Source organism: Chrysoperla carnea, chromosome 3 (assembly GCF_905475395.1).
Source record: "Chrysoperla carnea chromosome 3, inChrCarn1.1, whole genome shotgun sequence".
NCBI lineage: Eukaryota > Metazoa > Arthropoda > Insecta > Neuroptera > Chrysopidae > Chrysoperla > Chrysoperla carnea.
Window position 1 is genome coordinate 47,793,437 of NC_058339.1, and position 13,588 is coordinate 47,807,024.

Here is a 13,588-nt window from a genome sequence, read left to right on the forward strand (position 1 = left end):
ATATATTTGTACCCCCCACCCCAGTTTCGTCATCTAGCGGATCTTTTTTTAATCTTCAGAGAAAAAAAGCCTGGAATTATTAATTATTGTATGTCCGGATTTAATGATAATATGATAGTGTTCATAATTTGTCTTATGTAGTTAGTTCAAAATTTTGATTAGTATTATTTAAAAAATAAAATGCTTTAATTAGCCTTTTTCCTGGGAAGATTAAAAAAAGATCCGCTAGATAGCAACACTAAGAGGAGGTACAAATATATCCTGCCATCTAGAGGATCTAATCTAATACCTACAATTTGATTTGCTTTGATGCTACACCTTCAGAAAATAAATAAAAGATGTCGTTACCTGTTCAAAAAACTAAAAAAGTATTTTTTTTTATCAATTATGCAAATATTTGTTGAACGAGAACGTAAGAAAACAGTTGAAGTTTATCTGAAAATGAAACTCAAATTAAAAATTTTAGTTACAACAATTTAAAAAAAAAGTACGAAGATAAGAGAAGTCAAGACTCTAAAATAAGATTTGTTAAACATTTTTTTATTTTGATGTATAATAGCCAGAAAGCTAAGCAATTTTATCTTGCATTTTATACATTTCAAACGAATATACAGGGTGGGTCATTTTAATCTATAACGGCTAATAGCTCGTTTTGTAATTAACCAATCAAAAAATAACAAAGACTGTAGGATTTGATTGGGGACATCATGTTCTGACATCAAATTGGACCTAGTTCTTCAGGTTTCTTTATTAGCCAATTTAAATCCTAAACGGTAAGAGATAGAATAACACTTATGTGATCTTCATAAAAACTAACATTTTTCATTTCAACATTTTTGTCGAAAATCGTCAACTTTCGGAGGAAGTGCGGCTTATAAATATGCTATTATGGCATTTAATCGAAAGAAAAGACGGTAATTACAGAAAAATGTTTTAGCCAGAAGTTTTCAAGGACCATAGAGGACAATCGCCTGGGTCAATGACTTTGACCTACAGTTATGGATAAACTTTAAGCGTATTTCTTTCGATTAAATGCAATAATGACATATTTTTAAGTCGCACTATAAAGCAACATATATGATATTGGAAAATTTTTTAATATCCTGACATTTTTTGATTATTGTGGGTATATAAATTCAGATAATTCCCTTACCAGGATCTATCTCACCCAGCTCACCACAAAATATATCCCTCTGTAAAATATTCTTCAGCATTTAATTATATCATTGCGCTTAGTATAAGAGTCTCTTGTATATTTTATGGAGATGAGTGAGATTGTTCCTACTAAGGGAATTATATTCTAAAAATTCTTTTTTATGTTGCTTTGACAATCTTCAGGTGTTGGACAAAGTTTTAATTACAAATATTATGACTATTATTAAGTTATTATTCTAACTTAATAATATGGCTATTATTCAGTTAGAAATGTTTCCTCGAGGCCGCGAACAAAACGAATTATTCGCATATTTTAAATTCAATAAATAAGCCAGTCATGTATTTTATTTAAACAATTCGTAAAACTGAAATTAAAAAATAATAAAATGATAATTTTAAATAAAATAAAAAATAAAGTAATATGTCAACAATAAAATAACTTTTATTCATTTTCTTTCTTTTTTTTTAAACTAACAATATAATTATTCTATATAGGAATGATATGTATTTTACGCATGCTCAATGGCATACAATTATTTTTTTAATGAATAAATTACATTTAAATATTTTAGTTTTTTATACTCGTTTTTTTTTTTCATTTTTATTTGATTTTTACAATAATTACAATATTTTCACACTAATTCATTTACTAAAACATTGCAGAGACTTTAAAAAATAGTGATTTATAGCACCAAAGGTTTCCTTTATTTTTAATTTAATCTAGCCTTGGTTTAAAAATATTATGACATTTATTTTCTTGTTAAAATTCCAAAATTAGATTAAACTATTGACAAAAGCAAAATTATAAAAAAATATTTTATATTGTGATCTATAAGTAAATATAGTTTTTTTTCTAAAATAAATGGAAATTTAATATTATAGATTATTTAGGTTAGGTTAGGTTATGTTTCAACCTAACCATAGATTATTTAAATGTGTGCATTTTATTTTATATATTTTTATTTTATTCTTTTAATAATCACAAGGTTTTCATATAATATAATAAGCCTAAATATTATTTAATGATTATTATAAATAATATTTTATTTATTTATAACTGCTGTATATTTTGTAGGTTAATTTCTCAATATATATTAATGAACTGTATATTCATCTATTAATTTGTGAAAATAAATGTTTAAGAGGTAATATATATTATTCGTTCATTCGTGAAAGATTTTCTTTGCTTCTAACAAGTGTTTTTCTATGATCAACAATTCTTTAGTTATTTTTCCAAAAAGCTTTTATGAAGCTTATTCTACAGTTGTATTAGTGACTCGCCTCTCGTTGACAGATACCATAATAATTGCAAAATTTTTTGCGTCTGCCTATAATCGTCCTATAGTGCACTTCAAAGTTTTTTCCGAAATATCTAACATTGATTTTCCCAAAAAAGTGCAAGAGCACAAAGCGCAAATTACATTGCAGCTTTAATCGACAACCGACAACGACATACGCTTTTCTTGTAGAATATGCTTTAAATAGAGCTTTAAACCGATACTTTCTTCTTAAAAAGATATTTTTTACAACAATTGATTGACGTATACATACTTTTATATATTTATTAAAAATTAAATTAAAAATCCATTATTTTATATACAGGGTGTTATTTTAAAATACTTTTGCTTAAAATCATTTTAATCGTACCGTGTGGACAAAACTGTTTAAAATTTCCTTTTATAAAGATAGCTTATTATTTATTATATTTATAATCAAAAAATATACAATTTCATTTTCTTCTTAAATAAATCTAAACACCCGGTATACAAAAATGTCATAAGTAAAAAAAAAATATTTTTTTCTCCAGCTTGTAATAATTATAATTAATATAAAAATAATTCATTGTAGTAACAACTATTTATCTTCCAATTGAAAATTATTTAGAAATAATTTAAAATAATGAAACAAAAAATATATCCGTTATTAATTTTTTTTGCTATCCCAAAACATCAGCCGATCTATGTTCTTTTTATATTATAGACGATATTATAGGCAGTTGATATAACACCATATCACGCCATTACTCATTGTCGTAATGTGATTGGGTTAGACATCATGAGCTGATATTTTAAATTTATAAAATACTAAATACCTCTTCGTTTTAAACCATATAATATATTTATTATGTATACGACTGTACAAGGTATTTTGCATTGTTTGTGATTGTATTATATACACAACGGTTTTTTAATTTTTATTTTTTGATAAATACCCTAAAATTTAATCGAGTCTTCTAAAAATGTTTAGGTCACTGACCAAACTTCTTTTATTGTTGTAATATAATTGTGTCTAGATAATTCATAACTAATACTTTGGATTAGAGTGGTTCGAAAAAATATTTCGAACAAAATTTTGAAGAAAAAAAAGATGGCATTTATATTAACTGCTGCTAAAATATATACTCATGATTTAACCCGCTCAGTTAACCGATGTTCAAAGAGATGACCATAATATAACATATAAATGTAAAATATGCGACGACTAGAAGTAAATTTTCTCTATAATTCAGTATGATGATTATAGTAATATCTACATGATATTTTTGTAGTCGATTATAATTTCATAATTTCATTACTTTCATATAAGCAAATAATTTCAAAAAAATAATTGTAATATTAAAAAAATAATTTTCTACTTAATTGTTAAGTCGTTGTATGTATATGTAAGTTTGTTATTACATTTGATTTCTTTTGTGTTCATTTTATTTTTGTAAAAATAAACATTTATGAATAGAAAACATAAATAAAAGTGTTTTTTTACTTTCCTCCTTATAATGAGTGTCCCAACAAAGGCGGAAATTGAAAATAATTCCAATTATTTTAATGTCATAACTAGTGAATTGCGCTGTTTATTGGTGGATAGCCCGTAGTTTTTAAAAATGGATCCCTATTCGATGAAACCCAATATTATTTCAAAAAGGAAAAAGAACTTGATTGCTACGATTCGGCCACTTCATTGGAAGAAATGCTATTGTTGGACAAGACATTCCCATCATTCCCCATTCTTTTTAAAATCTCCTATCCTTGTTGGAACACTCTTAGTTCGGGCAGTATCAGATACGTACATTCATTTATTACTTTTAAGTACTTTATGCAAGTTGTTCCGTAATTTATGTCGGTTAAAGTACATAAATTACGAACAAATAGATTATATAAAGTAATAGAACTACTTTCTTATGCGCAATGATTGATGCGCGAATTAATTTACTAAGCTACTGCTTGAAGGATGAGAATATGTCCTCTTCGACTTGATCCACCGAACAGCGAGCATCGACAATAAAAACAGTAATGGATCCCATTCTTTAAATACAATTTAAATTATTAGCATGCGGCATACTTAAAAAAAGTGTGAACAAGCAGTGAATTTTATTAAATTATCTGGTATGTCTTGAATTTTTATAATTATTGGATTTTTGGAGATGGTTTGAAAGGGTTTTTATTTCAATATATTTTATGCATCCATTTAAACTTTGATATAAATTTATTTAAGGTTTCTTGACTAATATGTCTTAGATTTTATTAATCTTTATTTGTAAAAACTTTATATTTGTGTATTTATTAAATACCTACTAGTATTTGTTATTCAGTAAAACTTAATGTGTTAAATTTAGGATACTGTACCAATTTTGTAATTAATTATGAATTACATAAAAGATCTTTCAAGTTTATATTATCTTTGATATTGTGTAAATCTTTCCTTCTGAAATTTTGTTTTGTAGGTGTGAAATTTAAATCCATGCGGTAAATTTTGGAAAGGTAAAGAAATGAAGCCTTTACTTGAACACCAAACATTTCATCCAGTTCTGATCTTAATAACCTCTGGACCTGTCAGTTTAAATATCAGGGTGGCTTTAAATAGTACAATTATCCCGGAAAACTGTATGGGTGGGCCCTTAGCATACTTCTTAACTCGTACTCTAAATCACTTCTTTCTTAACTTTTAACTTCGTAACTCGTAACTTGTAAATCTTAATTTTTGATATTCATATTTTCATTTTTAATAACCCCATTAGGGTTATTTTTCATCTTTTTGCTTCAAAGTATTGGTACTGGATTTTTCATCTCATGTTAGAAATACAATTGATGGAGATATCAACTTTCCTTATGAAATCCTTATCTACAACGTTCTACGACGTTCCAGTTCTTGTCTGATTTTCATTTCTTTCCTGCCTTCTATATTATGAATACTGCCCAATTTTCTTTTACGATTGTTATAAATTTTACAATATAATATCCTCTGTTTTAAACAATAAAAACTCTTAAGTGTGCGTCAAGACTATACTGAATACGGTTCATAGGTATTGATTATGGAAGATATAAAGCATTATTTAAACAATTTTTTTTTATAGATTTAAGTGTTTTGCACTAAAAGAATATTTCGTGATTTTTAAGGGATATTATTTCTGACCTACAAACCCTAAAAAATACTAATTCAAATTATTTAAATAACGGAATCAAATTCATAATATAATAACAAACAACAATCATTGTCCAACTATTATTATTATTTTTGGGAACAAATTACAGTAAAACTTGTGCTAAAAATAATAATATAGCATATAATTATTATTAAATTAATAAATAAATTATTTATAAAGCTTCTAAAGGTCTATTGGCAAATAATTGTTCCACGACAGAACTATCAGCTAATGTGCTAATATCTCCTACGTCTAAATCACCTACAGCTACTTTTCGTAAAACTCGTCGCATTATTTTACCGGAGCGTGTTTTTGGTAAGGCAGGTGCATGTTGTACAATATCTGGTTGCGCAAATGGTCCAATACGTTCTCGCACCAAATTCTTTAATTCCGTAATTAATTTTTGATCGAATGTTGAATTTTCGTTGGTTGTTATGAAACAATATAAACATTCACCTTTGACTTTATGTGGTTTTGATACAACGGCCGCTTCAGCAACACTGTTATGTTCGGTAAGTACAGATTCAACTTCAGCTGTGGACATTAAATGTCCAGATACATTTAACATGTCATCCACACGCCCTGTGATCCATAAATATCCATCGGAGTCTCGACGTGCACCTATAAAGTAATTGAAAAACAAATGAAAACAAACAATTGACTGAGATAATTGTTGAAATACCATGTATAGACAATGTTGATTACTCTCATTACATATACATCACATCACACATACACACATGTCACACATACATAACTGATATTCCCATATAATACATACTATACAATTTGTGCTCTCGCGGGTAAACAGTGATGTTTACGAATAAATGTTTCGAAGTAAAATTGCTTATTTTTAAAAGAAACATTTTTTACATTTAAACTTTTGTTCTATCTCTAACGGTTTACAAGATGAGTTCTATGGATCCAAGACCCAATTATTCTATGTTGCTCATTTACGAACTCGACCTCACTTTGTACGTTCTGAGTAAGCTATAAAATATAAAGCTATAAAATATACTTCAGCTCGGTATCTCTTATCGTTTTTGAGATATCGTGTTCACAGACGGACAGACAGAGAGACATACTACCGAAAATGAACTAATCAGGTGATTTTATGAACACGTATACCAAAAATTTTGTTTGTAGCATCAATATTTTTAAGCGTTAAAAATTTGGGACTTAGGCCCACACCACCTTATGCCAATTCACACTCAAAATTAAAACCGACACTGCTACGTTTATAGAAACAAAACAAGATTAATTATGTTTTTGTTGACTAATAAATATGAATTCAGTTAGCTTAGAAAACTGTAACTTTAATAGAGGTTTTACTGTTTATTATATATTGTTAAAATTTTGCAAATGACTGTAATGTTAAAGTGTTATTTAAGTGGTCTCGATGGTCTCGATGTGGAGGTTGATATAGCGTCTCGGTTATATATGTTATTACAGCTCTAGAGATCGATATTTTCTTGGCTTAGAATAATATGGTAAAATAAATACTACAAAAATGTAGGTATTTACAGTCAAACGTCTTAGTTTTTGAAGTCGGAGTCATTTTACATCATTTTCTAAGAATTAAAACCCCAACCCAGTTCATAACTAAATGGGAAATTATGTATTGTTTTATATTAGATTTAATTAGAACCGGGATTTCTCCGGTTTATTATATTGTATTGTGCCAAATTGGTTATAAAACTGGAATTATTTATAACGAAATGTTTGAAATTCGCTATCAAATATTTTGAAGTAATTCTACAATATTCTAAATCTTCCCGATACATATAATAAAAGCAGAGGGGGTAGGCTACATAATGAAGGTGGATCCTATTCGGTTTAGTAATCAAGTTAGATTAAAAATAATCATCCAGACCTCAAAACTAGTAAAAAAAGATATTAGTTTTGATGAAGATGATATATGCACCTATACACGTTTTGCTACACTCGGTATTAACAGCTTCGTTGAACTTTTCAAACAATAAAATTGTCTTTAACAGTGATAAGCGAATGTAAAATGTAAATATCGATGAAAAATTGAATATAATAGAGGAATGATTATACTGAATAATAATATTTAATTATAATGAAATAATTCTCCGTAAAACGTAATGTGTAGTTTTACGTCATCAAATAGCGTGTGGATAAAATAACAGCAAATATTAAATTCCATCAATCGTTGGAATGTCTAGTTAATCAACATTTAAAACAATCGACAAATCCCTATATATTATAAATGTGAAAGTAAGGATGTTTGTTTGTTACGCTTTCACGCACAAACTACCGAATGGATTTTTATGAAACTGTGCAACAATATAGCTCATACATAAGAATAAAACATGAGCTATAATTTAAGATTATAGCTCATGTTTTATAAAAATTAAAATAATAAAATGAAATCTGAAATTTTATTGCTCAATCTATGATTACCATTTTGAACCATAAATTAAATATTTCTATAAAAATGTAAAATAGTAAATGTCAAACAATTCATGGCCATTTTTTTTCTAATATCCCACTAAATGATTTATGACTATTTTACATTGAACAAAATTTAAAACTGTGGATATATTTAAGCTGTGTAAAACAATTCCTGCGAGTATTTTGGAAGGGGAATATGTGAGGTCAAGAGAGGTGGAGGCTATTAAGCAGTGGTTTTTACATTTTTTTTTTTTTTTTTTTTGGACATTTCATATACCAGGGTGAAGGAGACAAGTTATGGACACCTACTGTTACTCAAGGTTATCAGACATACTTTTTACATTAAAAAAAAAAAATTAAAAACTGATTAATTATTTGATATTTCATAAAACATGAAAGATAAAATTTATGGCCTTTTCCATTTTTATATATCACCTTTAAGGCAAACAAGTGAAAACAAACAATTGACTGAGTTAATTGTTGAAATAACATGTATTGACAGTCTTGATGACGCAATCGTTTGTTTTTTTATGTCATGTAAATAAAGAAAGATATCCACTCTTAGATAGCCACACACATGTTACTGATATTCCCGTATAATACATACTAAGGGTCACAAAATTTACTTCTAACGAATCGAATGCCGAAAACCGCATTCAAATCCGGCTTAGTGCGACTAAAAGCTCATCGGTCACTGAGGAGCGGTTTCGTTTTTGAATATTGATTCAAGGAACTAAAAATAATTGCAAATTTAAAAGTAGAGTAGTATTTCCCGATAAATTGAATCTTGCTTTATATTGAGAAAGTACTCAAAAAGTTTAAATCCATTTCTAGAAATTTAAGAGTATTTTGGCTAGTCAATACAGCAGTTGATGGATTTGAATTTGATGTTATATACTTGATGAAGCATAATATCGTTTACATATTTATAAATTTAAATTAATTTACATTAACATATATTACGTGAAAATAGTTTAATAAATTATAATTATCAACACATTTGTGTATACTATCAATAGAACACCATTGAAATTGTAAACTAGATATTGAATAACTTGCATATTTCATGATTTATAATTTATGCATTTAATTTGATTTAAATTATTTACTCTGCTACAATTATTTTCATTTTAAATTCGATTCACTAGTTTACAAAATTTTTATTTTTGTCAGTTACCGCAAATTTTATGGTGGTTTTTCTTTGCTTATGGCATGTTATTTTCAAATATACCCTCAGAACTTTTTGTGCAGCTCAAATTATTTGGCTGTTGATTTTCATCATTAATAATAAGGGCAGATTTGACCTTGAGATAAAGGCACAAATTCGACCACAGACGAAACTGTTTTTTTTCAAAGTCTTTATTACAATTTTATAGTTATCTTACTACGGGTGCATTTACCGTTTCTTTTTCAACAAGTTTCAACTTTTTTTAAAATTTTTTATTGTTTACATACCTACTTAATGCCAATACCAGTTTCACATAGAAATTAACAAAATAAGCGTAATTTTTTATAATTTCATAAATTGTGGATAAGTTATACAAACAAGGACAAATTAAATTGCGTCACGTAATTGACGATGCGTTGTTGGATTATTTTTGGTATTTACAACATGCTATAGTAAAATGAAATTCCTAATATTAGGGTTTTATTAAGATAATCCAGTAAGTAATTTACTGGCATTTAATTTTTATAATCAATACTTCCTTCTTCCTTTTAAGACACTAAATAAACTAGATTACTATTAATTTCATTTATTTTATGGGGAAAATAGTACTTAACCCGTCAGCACTTCCGTCAACCGTTCGGTACTCTTTAGTCCTGAGATGGAAGATTTGCGTTTTATACATGTGTAAAATATTTCGCGCGTTAAATATTCTTTAATTTATTGAGTACGAATTTGAATAAGTGAATAATTTTATAATAATCTATCATATTCATTAGTAATACTGTAAACATTTATTTAATTAATTCTTTGCATATTAAAAATGACGATTTTATATAGAAAATAAATATACTTATAGGTTATGTATCAGTAAGAATGCTTGCAATAAAAATTATAATATAAACAAATCATAAAAAAACGATTCATAACGTTCAGAGCCGAATATCCGTAAAATTCAAACAAATCTGAAAAATCATTATTCGAAATAGATGGAATTATATGAAGTTTCAACCACATATACCATTTGAATTTCGATTTCTGGTTTCCCGAACTTTTTTATTTCTCGAGGCACGAGAATTCTCGACCAGAATTTCTTGAGTTTCTCGAGTATCTCGAAACTATTTCTCGAGTTTTTCGAGTATAAAATGGGCTTTCAGATATACAAGAGTATTAATAGCATTATCTAATAATCGGTTTCTTATTTTAGTGACAATATTTCTCGATATCGAGAAAACACAATCATTCTCCGTCGATGTTGGCTTAATAGTTACTAAAGCTTTGTACATTTTTTCAGGAGTAGGCGTTCGTTGCCCAGTAGACTTAAATCACTCAAATTTTTTTAAATTAAATTTTTAGTTATGTAAGTGTCATTGGTTTTGTCTGTAACCTTAGTTGAAGTTTAATAATTCATTGTAGAATTTGAGGTCCTCTTTATTATTATGGTTTGTGATGTCGGTCAAACTTCGGTTGAACTAGAATTTGAATTTGGATATTATCTATTATCTACGTGTTATATGTGTGTTTTACCAGTTACCTAGCGCACGGAATTGATTTTTCGAGTTCTCGAAGCATTGAGGCGAGAATAATCGATCAGAAATCCTTCTTTAAAGTTCGTCAATGAGCAAAATGAATATCAATATACAAAGAATATTTCAGCAAATAAACCATTTTAATTGTTAAATTTCAATTAAAAAACGATTTCTTAATATTAACCTTAACATTTATCAATATCCTATAAAATATAAATATAAAAAAAAATTATTAACTTACCGTCACCAGTACAATAATATCCTGGAAACTTAGTAAAGTATGTCATTTCATAACGTTCATGATTATTGAATAATGATCGCATTATACTTGGCCATGGTCGTGCAAATACTAAGTAACCTTCACCAGGACCTTCGATTACTTTCCCTGCTTCGTCTAATAAGATTGGTTGTACACCAAAGAAAGGAAATGCCTATATTATTGAAAGAAAAAAAAAAAACAATAAATTAATTAGTTTCTGTGTATCTAGTCTGTACTTAATACTTATTAAATTGCCATTGTCTTTTTATTTAAATATTTTCAAAAAAAAAATAAATAAAAATTTATTTATAAATTATCATTTTTTACATTAAAAGAATTTGAATTAATTTTAAATTGTTTGATTTTGTAAAAAGAATTAGTCAAGGACATTTCATTAAATATTAATTCTAATTTTACATTATATTTGTGTACTTTACAAAAACTATTCGGGTATTTATTTTAAACGACTCTAATAGTTCCTTAAAATTTATTTCCTCTAAAAAAAATTTGGCATAAAACTTTTCATTCTTAACTTAAAAATAAGATCATTAAAGGAATGAAAGACAAAAAAGACGAAACGAAAACAGCTTGAATTTGTTGAAAGATGCTCAAACAAATGAAATTTCCTAAAAAAGTTTCCCAACTCCTAAAAAATATTCTCATTTGGACAAAGCACTCGGAAAATTAAACAAAATATCAAAGATTTGTGCAAATTAATTATTAATTACTATTGAATTGTACTTACAGCTGAACCAGGTTTCATTGGTGTACATCCAGGTAATGGAGTAAGCACATGACCACCAGTTTCTGTTTGCCAAAATGTATCAACGATCGAACATTTTTCTTTACCAACTACTTTATAATACCACATCCATGCCTCTGGATTAATTGGTTCACCCACTGATCCCAATACACGTAACGATGATAAATTATGTCTATAAATAATAATTAAATAACATAATTAGACTATTATCAAAATTAATGTTAAATTTAATTAAAGAATATGTATCGATTTTAAATAGTTTTAATTAAGTAATTACATGTTTGTTTTACATTGTTTAATTTAAATACATATAATTAAAAATTTTTAAATCTATACATAGTTGTTGTATTCGCATGTTCAAAATTTATTTACTCGTTATAGCCCTAATTAAGACCAAGGAAATAATGCTAGCCTAGTTTTCAGAGAAACCAAGAATTGTTGGATAGCTAGGCCACATTTCTGTCCTTGCGGTTTCAAAATTCCAAACGAAATTTTACACCAGTTTTTTTGATGAACTGAGCCACTGAACTATATAACGCAGCCAGGGCGACATCAGTACCGAGTTATTATAATGTGAAAGGAAACAAAACGGCGCACTTTTTGAGCTAGGAAAGATTATCTCAAAAAAGTCTCTCAAAGGGGCAATAAGGTGCTCCAAAGTGTTAAAATTCAATGAGTGGACAATTTCACCAAGTCCACTTAACTCTGCTTGTTAGAACCAACCAGATCATACTGAAGAAGGATACTGAATCTCTTGACTGAATAGGGTCGATTTAACAACAATTACATAGGCCACGCATCTATGATTGCGTTCACTCTTGAGGCAAGCATGTATGAAGAGCGAAGATTTGCAGGCATTTAGAAGGTTTTAAGGACGTAAAAGTCTATTACACGTTACTGTCTGAGGTTTTGGAGGCTCCCGACAATGGCCTCGATAAAATAATGTAGCATCATTTGGATATAAATAAAATCTGACAACAGGAAACTTCATTCCTGGCAATATAAAGCCGGAAAAATTAAGATGTGATTTAAAACAGATTCAAATTCAAGATCTTTCATTGTGTTGCCTTTGTCAATATTTCCGCTAAATATCTCAATAACAGAAGAAACTCATTATGTTACGATGAAAACAATGTTTACTTGAAGTGTAAACATTTAAGATTAATTATCTATATACCAACTCAGCATAAACTGGACTTTCCATTTAGAAATTTCACTCTCCCACCCACACACCGGCAAGATCGAGGTGTGGCAGAGCTTGAGGGGTATCCTTTTAACATTTAATAACAATTCATTTTTTAATTAAAAATACCTATTTAAATCATACTTGACACAATATTGGCATATTTATTAATACTTGTTAATACCCAACTTTGTTTATGAAATATTAGTCAATTACTATCTATCAATATTATCAATGATATAATAATAATTTATTGATTAGCATTGTTTGGCGTGTCAGGGAAATCTCGTATCGTACGGCGTCACACTTTTGCTATTATACAGATTAGGTACAAAATTTTACTTTATAATCTTATCCACTCAAGTATTTCAGCTACCGGAAATAATATTAGTTCCCAAACTCGCAGGCAAATATCTAGGTAATAATCATTAAAAGCAAATTATATTGTACATTCATATTTGTTAACTTAGATTATTATTCTAATTTCCGGATCACTGCAGAATCAGATGAATGTTGTTACTAACCCACTTAACCGGTATCTGAAAAGATACGACTCAACTCTAAATTACTGGCGTCAGTGACATTGCAGTCCTACAGTGATACCATCTCAAAGCTCCGTCTATATATCGTCTAGAAGCCTAGTGGAAGGTAATAAAAGACGCAATATTCTCCGAAACACATTTTGCGTACCACAGATAT

General features: G+C 28.0%; 1 protein-coding gene across 1 annotated transcript in view; it reads right to left on the reverse strand.

Annotated features, from left to right (window-relative positions):
* Positions 1–5,685: 5,685 nt before the first annotated feature.
* LOC123295226 (acetyl-coenzyme A synthetase) overlaps positions 5,686–13,588 on the reverse strand; it is a 32,432-nt gene continuing 24,529 nt past the window's right edge. Inside the window, exons 5-7 of the mRNA XM_044876486.1 lie at positions 11,689–11,878; positions 10,926–11,115; positions 5,686–6,193 (exon numbers count right to left, since the gene is read on the reverse strand). Coding sequence (XP_044732421.1) covers positions 5,745–6,193; positions 10,926–11,115; positions 11,689–11,878 — 829 coding nt within the window. The 3' untranslated portion in view covers positions 5,686–5,744. The remainder of the gene's footprint in view (positions 6,194–10,925; positions 11,116–11,688; positions 11,879–13,588) is intronic.